At 49.0% G+C, this 7,410-nt stretch overlaps 1 protein-coding gene across 1 annotated transcript in view; it reads right to left on the bottom strand.

Moving 5' to 3' along the window:
- Window positions 1–7,410, bottom strand: part of LOC135533192 (nck-associated protein 1-like) — a gene marked incomplete at its 5' end in the record, with an annotated part of 35,220 nt that overhangs the window by 3,252 nt on the left and 24,558 nt on the right. The window contains 3 exons of the mRNA XM_064960588.1: window positions 886–983; window positions 5,143–5,273; window positions 6,919–7,137. Of these exons, the coding sequence (XP_064816660.1) occupies window positions 886–983; window positions 5,143–5,273; window positions 6,919–7,137 (448 nt within the window). The remainder of the gene's footprint in view (window positions 1–885; window positions 984–5,142; window positions 5,274–6,918; window positions 7,138–7,410) is intronic.

Genomic DNA, 7,410 nt, shown 5'->3' with positions numbered 1-7,410 from the left:
GACCGTGTGGGGAGAGTAAGAGTTCATCTCCTGTTGGACCGTGTGGGGAGAGTATGAGTTCATCTCCTGTTGGACCGTGTGGGGAGAGTAAGAGTTAATCTCCTGTTGGACCGTGTGGGGGAGAGTAAGAGATCATCTCCTGTTGGACCGTGTGTGGGAGAGTATGAGTTCATCTCCTGTTGGACCGTGTGGGGAGAGTAAGAGTTCATCTCCTGTTGGACCGTGTGGGGAGAGTATGAGTTCATCTCCTGTTGGACCGTGTGGGGGAGAGTAAGAGTTCATCTCCTGTTGGACCGTGTGGGGGAGAGTAAGAGTTCATCTCCTGATGGACCGTGTGGGGAGAGTATGAGTTCATCTCCTGTTGGACCGTGTGGGGGAGAGTATGAGTTCATCTCCTGTTGGACCGTGTGGGGGAGAGTATGAGTTCATCTCCTGTTGGACCGTGTGGGGAGAGTAAGAGTTCATCTCCTGTTGGACAGTGTGGGGGAGAGTATGAGTTCATCTCCTGTTGGACCGTGTGGGGGAGAGTATGAGTTCATCTCCTGTTGGACCGTGTGGGGGAGAGTAAGAGTTCATCTCCTGTTGGACCGTGTGGGGAGAGTATGAGTTCATCTCCTGTTGGACCGTGTGGGGGAGAGTAAGAGGTCATCTCCTGTTGGACCGTGTGGGGGAGAGTATGAGTTCATCTCCTGTTGGACCGTGTGGGGGAGAGTAAGAGTTCACCTCCTGTTGGACCGTGTGGGGAGAGTAAGAGTTCATCTCCTGTTGGACCGTGTGGGGAGAGTAAGAGTGACTTCATAGTTCAACAGCGGCAGATCAGAGATAGACCGCCTGCCAGCCCTCAGAGATATGAGCCGTCTGTAATTGTTTGAAGCTTAATCCTACCTTGAGTTCTCCGACTTGTGAGGTGATGTGCCACATCAGGTTCTCACTGAGGAACTTGAGACCGTACGGACCAATCAGCTCGGCCAGGGCCTGCATCTCTGGGCAGATTAGGGATGAAGGGGAGAATATGGATGCGTGGTTTAGAATGTAGTTGTCACACCCTGATCTGTTTCACCTGTCCCTGTGATTGTCTCCACCCCCCCAAGTGTTACTTATTTTCCCTGGTGTATTACCTCTGTGTTTCCTGTCTCTATATGCCAGTTTGTTTTGTATGTTTAGTCAAGTCGACCAGCGTGTTTTTCACCGTACTCTGTCTTCCTGGTTCTGACCACTGCCTGACTCTGGGCTACTTTCCCGCCTGTCTGATCATCCTGCCTGACCTCTGACCTTGAATCTGCCTGCCCTCTGACCTTGAATCTGCCTGCTCTTCTGTACCTTTTGGATGAATAAACATTGTAAGATTCCAACCATATGCCACCTGTGTCTGCGTCTGGGTCTCACCTTGTGCCTTGATAGTAGTTTAGACTGTAGTTTAGACTGCAGTTAGGAGCAGAGGACTATAACACCAGAGGACTATAACACCAGAGGGCTATAACACCAGAGGGCTATAACACCTGAGAGGTATAACACCTGAGGGCTATAACACCAGAGGGCTATAACACCCGAGGGCTAAAACACCAGAGGGCTATAACACCTGAGAGGTATAACACCTGAGGGCTATAACACCAGAGGGCTATAACACCTGAGGGCTATAACACCCGAGGGCTATAACACCCGAGGGCTATAACACCCGAGGGCTATAACACCCGAGGACTATAACACCAGAGGACTATAACACCCGAGGGCTATAACACCCGAGGGCTATAACACCCGAGGGCTATAACACCTGAGGGCTATAACACCTGAGGGCTATAACACCCGAGGGCTATAACACACGAGGGCTATAACACCCGAGGACCATAACACCTGAGGACTATAACACCAGAGGACTATAACACCCGAGGGCTATAACACCCGAGGGCTATAACACCGAGGGCTATAACACCCGAGGACTATAACACCCGAGGACTATAACACCAGAGGACTATAACACCCGAGGGCTATAACACCCGAGGGCTATAACACCAGAGGGCTATAACACCCGAGGGCTAAAACACCCGAGAGGTATAACACCCGAGAGGTATAACACCCGAGAGGTATAACACCCGAGAGGTATAACAACCGAGGGGTATAACACCTGAGATGTATAACACCTGAGAGGTATAACACCTGAGATGTATAACACCTGAGATGTATAACACCTGAGAGGTATAACACCTGAGATGTATAACACCTGAGATGTATAACACCTGAGAAGTATAACACCTGAGAGGTATAACACCTGAGAGGTATAACACCTGAGATGTATAACACCTGAGATGTATAACACCTGAGAAGTATAACACCTGTATAACACCTGAGAGGTATAACACCTGAGAAGTATAACACCTGAGAGGTATATCACCTGAGAGGTATAATACCTGAGGGCTATAACACCTGAGGGCTATAACACCTGAGGGCTATAACACCTGAGATGTATAACACCTGAGATGTATAACACTTGAGAGGTATAACACTTGAGAGGTATAACACCTGAGGGCTATAACACCTGAGAGGTATAACACCTGAGATGTATAACACCTGAGATGTATAACACCTGATATGTATAACACCTGAGAGGTATAACACCTGAGATGTATAACACTTGAGAGGTATAACACCTGAGGGCTATAACACCTGAGATGTATAACACCTGAGATGTATAACACTTGAGAGGTATAACACTTGAGAGGTATAACACCTGAGGGCTATAACACCTGAGAGGTATAACACCTGAGATGTATAACACCTGATATGTATAACACCTGAGAGGTATAACACCTGAGATGTATAACACCTGAGAGGTATAACACCTGATATGTATAACACCTGAGAGGTATAACACCTGAGATGTATAACACCTGAGGGCTATAACACCTGAGAGGTATAACACCTGAGATGTATAACACCTGAGATGTATAACACCTGAGATGTATAACACCTGAGAGGTATAACACCTGAGATGTATAACACCTGAGAGGTATAACACCTGAGGGCTATAACACCTGAGAGGTATAACACCTGAGATGTATAACACCTGAGAGGTATAACACCTGAGATGTATAACACCTGAGAGGTATAACACCTGAGATGTATAACACCTGAGAGGTATAACACCTGAGATGTATAACACCTGAGAGGTATAACACCTGAGGGCTATAATACCTGAGAGGTATAACACCTGAGGGCTATAACACCTGAGGGCTATAAAACCTGAGATGTATAACACCTGAGAGGTATAACACCTGAGAGGTATAACACCTGAGGGCTATAACACCTGAGAGGTATAACACCTGAGATGTATAACACCTGAGAGGTATAACACCTGAGATGTATAACACCTGAGAGGTATAACACCTGAGATGTATAACACCTGAGAGGTATAACACCTGAGATGTATAACACCTGAGAGGTATAACACCTGAGGGCTATAATACCTGAGAGGTATAACACCTGAGGGCTATAACACCTGAGGGCTATAAAACCTGAGATGTATAACACCTGAGAGGTATAACACCTGAGAGGTATAACACCTGAGATGTATAACACCTGAGAGGTATAACACCTGAGATGTATAACACCTGAGAGGTATAACACCTGAGATGTATAACACCTGAGAGGTATAACACCTGAGGGCTATAATACCTGAGATGTATAACACCTGAGGGCTATAACACCTGAGGGCTATAAAACCTGAGATGTATAACACCTGAGAGGTATAACACCTGAGATGTATAACACCTGAGAGGTATAACACCTGAGAGGTATAACACCTGAGATGTATAACACCTGAGAGGTATAACACCTGAGGGCTATAAAACCTGAGGGCTATAAAACCTGAGGGCTATAAAACCTGAGGGCTATAAAACCTGAGGGCTATAAAACCTGAGATGTATAACACCTGAGATGTATAACACCTGAGATGTATAACACCTGAGAGGTATAACACCTGAGGGCTTTAACACCTGAGGGCTATAACACAGAGCTAGGTGGACAGGGCGGAGCTAGTTGTGGAGGATGAAGGTAGGTGGTGCTAGGTGGAGAGGGTGGTGCTAGGTGGAGGTAGGTGGTGCTAGGTGGAGGTAGGTGGTGCTAGGCGGAGGTAGGTGGTGCTAGGTGGAGAGGGTGGTGCTAGGTGGAGAGGGTGGTGCTAGGTGGAGAGGGTGGTGCTAGGTGGAGGTAGGTGGTGCTAGGTGGAGGTAGGTGGAGAGGGTAGAGGTACGGGGTGCTAGGTGGAGGTAGGTGGTGCTAGGTGGAGGTAGGTGGTGCTAGGTGGAGAGGGTGGTGCTAGGTGGAGAGGGTGGTGCTAGGTGGAGGTAGGTGGTGCTAGGTGGAGGTAGGTGGTGCTAGGTGGAGAGGGTGGTGCTAGGTGAAGAGGGTGGTGCTAGGTGAAGAGGGTGGTGCTAGGTGGAGAGGGTGGAGGTAGGTGGAGAGGGTGGAGGTAGGTGGAGAGGGTGGAGGTAGGGGGTGCTAGGTGGAGAGGGTGGTGCTAGGTGGAGAGGGTGGAGGTAGGTGGACAGGGTGGTGCTAGGTGGAGGTAGGTGGTGCTAGGTGGAGGTAGGTGGTGCTAGGTGGAGAGGGTGGTGCTAGGTGGAGGTAGGTGGAGAGGATGGAGGTAGGTGGAGAGGATGGAGGTAGGTGGAGAGGGTGGAGGTAGGTGGAGAGGGTGGAGGTAGGTGGAGAGGGTGGAGGTAGGGGTGCTAGGTGAAGAGGGTGGTGCTAGGTGGAGAGGATGGAGGTAGGTGGAGAGGATGGAGGTAGGTGGAGAGGATGGAGGTAGGTGGAGAGGGTGGAGGTAGGTGGAGAGGGTGGAGGTAGGTGGAGAGGGTGGAGGTAGGGGGTGCTAGGTGAAGAGGGTGGTGCTAGGTGGAGAGGATGGAGGTAGGTGGAGAAGATGGAGGTAGGTGGAGAGGATGGAGGTAGGTGGAGAGGATGGAGGTAGGTGAAGAGGGTGGAGGTAGGTGGAGAGGGTGGAGGTAGGGGGTGCTAGGTGAAGAGGGTGGAGGTAGGTGAAGAGGGTGGAGGTAGGTGAAGAGGGTGGAGGTAGGGGGTGCTAGGTGAAGAGGGTGGAGGTGTATTTAGAGGTCACCAGGCTACCCTACTGTAGACAGGTCTCACCTGAGATATCAGAGTACTCCTCTGCTCTGAAACTCTGCTCGTTCTCGATGTTCTGGTTGACGAAGCAGTGCATTGCAGGGCAGTGAACGATCAGGTTGCTGCTGGCCTGACGCAGAAGGCCCTCTAGGTACCTGTGGAGAGGCAGACGTCATATCCTCCTCCTAATGCATTCAAATGCACAACATAGGTGCTAACAGCTGCTGATGAACATCTATAACTACATGTAGCAGTGCAGCGACAGAGGAAACGGTTCAGCGACTGATATAATATCTGTTAGCCTGGAGACGCCAGAGATGAAGACAAGTCAGAGAAGGGTTGTCAGTTCAAATCCTAAACTCAGCAAAAAAAGAAATGTCCCTTTTTCAGGATCCTGTCTTTCAAAGATAATTCGTAAAATCGAAATAACTTCACAGATCTTCATTGTAAAGGGTTTAAACACTGTTTCTCATGCTTGTTCAATGAACCATAAACAATTAATGAACATGCACCTGTGGAACGGTCGTTAAGACACGAACAGCTTACAGACGGTAGGCAATGAAGGTCACAGTTATGAAAACGTAGGACACTAAGGAGGCCTTTCTACTGACTCTGAAAAACACAAAAAGAAAGATGCCCAGGGTGTAATGTCCGTACTGTGAGATGCCTAAAACAGCGCTACAGGACGGACAGCTGATCGTCCTCACAGTGGCAGACCACTTGTAACAACACCTGCACAGGATTGGTACATCTGAACATCATACCTGCTGGACAGGTACAGGATGGCAACAAAAACTGCAGGAATGAACAGTTCAGATTGTTCACAATTGGCTGAGAGAGGCCGACTGATGGCTTGTAGGCCTGTTGTAGTAAGGCATGTCCTCACCAGACATCACCGGGCAACAAACGTCACCTATGGGCACAAACCCACTGTTGCTGGACCAGACAGGACTGGCAAAATTGCTCTTCACTGACGAGTGTTGGTTTTGTCTCACTGGTGATGGTCAGATTCGTGTTTATAGTTGAATGAATGAGCGTTACACCGAGGCCTGTACTCTGGAGCGGGATCGATGGGAGGTGGAGGGTCCGTCATGGTCTGGGGCAGTGTGTCACACCATCATCGGTCTGAGCTTGTTGTAATTGCAGGCAATCTCAACGCTGTGCGTTAAAGGGAAGAAATCCTCCTCCCTCATGTGGTACTCTTCCTGCAGGCTCATCCTGACATGGCCCTCCAGCATGACAAAGCAGCCAGCCATACTGCTCGTTCTGTGCGCGATTTCCTGCAAGACAGGAATATCAGTGTTCTGCCATGGTCAGCGAAGAGCTCGGATCTCAATCCCATTGAGCACGTCTGGCACCTGTTGGATTGGAGGGTGAGGGCTAAGGCCATTCCCCCAGAAATGTCCAGGAACTTGCAGGTGCCTTGGTGGAAGAGTGGGGTAACATCTCACAGCAAGAACTGGCACATCTGGTGCAGTCCATGAGGAGGAGATGCAGTGCAGTACTTAATGCTGCTGGTGGCCACACCAGATTCTGACTGTCACTTTTGATTTTGGCCCCCCCATTGTTCAGGGACACATTATTCCATTTCTGGTAGTCACATGTCTGTGGAACTTGTTCAGTTTATGTCTCAGTTGTTGAGTCTTGTTATGTTCACACAAATATTTTACACATGTTTAGTTTGCTGAAAATAAAACCCAGTTGACAGTGAGAGGACGTTTCTTTTTTTTGCTGAGTTTATTTCTGGTAATAGTGGGACATGAAGTAGTAATTGGAGGACTGCTGCTGATGTCACGTTACCAGTTGGTATACAGCGTGGTGATGGTCTGTCCTCCGTACGAGTCCAGGGGCTGTGTCTGCTGCAGTAGGACATTCTTGACCAGCCTGGTGACGTCCAGACTGAGGTAGCGTGACAGGGTGTGCAGGCTGGCTGTGTAGGCCCGAATCCCGGCCAGGAGGTCAGACGGGCGTCCTATTTCCTGGGTGGTCTGGTTGTAATGGGCCATTCTCACGATGATCCTGGAACATTACACACACACACACACACACACACAGACACACAAACTGGAATCAGACAGGGCTACATGGCATGGCAGGCTGAATGAATAACAGTCAGGCTCAACGAACCATGTAATGATTATTCTGTCTCTCTCGGTCTCTGTCTCCCTTCAAGGGGCTTTATTGGCATGGGAAACATATGTTAACATTGCCAAAGCAAGTGAGGTAGATAATATATAAAAGTGAAATCAACAATCAAAATTAAGAACTTTACACTCTCTGTCTCTCTCTATC

Source organism: Oncorhynchus masou, unplaced genomic scaffold (genome assembly GCF_036934945.1).
Source record: "Oncorhynchus masou masou isolate Uvic2021 unplaced genomic scaffold, UVic_Omas_1.1 unplaced_scaffold_2280, whole genome shotgun sequence".
NCBI classification, from domain to species: domain Eukaryota; kingdom Metazoa; phylum Chordata; class Actinopteri; order Salmoniformes; family Salmonidae; genus Oncorhynchus; species Oncorhynchus masou.
Note: the sequence above shows the minus strand (reverse complement) of the source record. Positions and strands in the feature narration are given on the sequence as shown.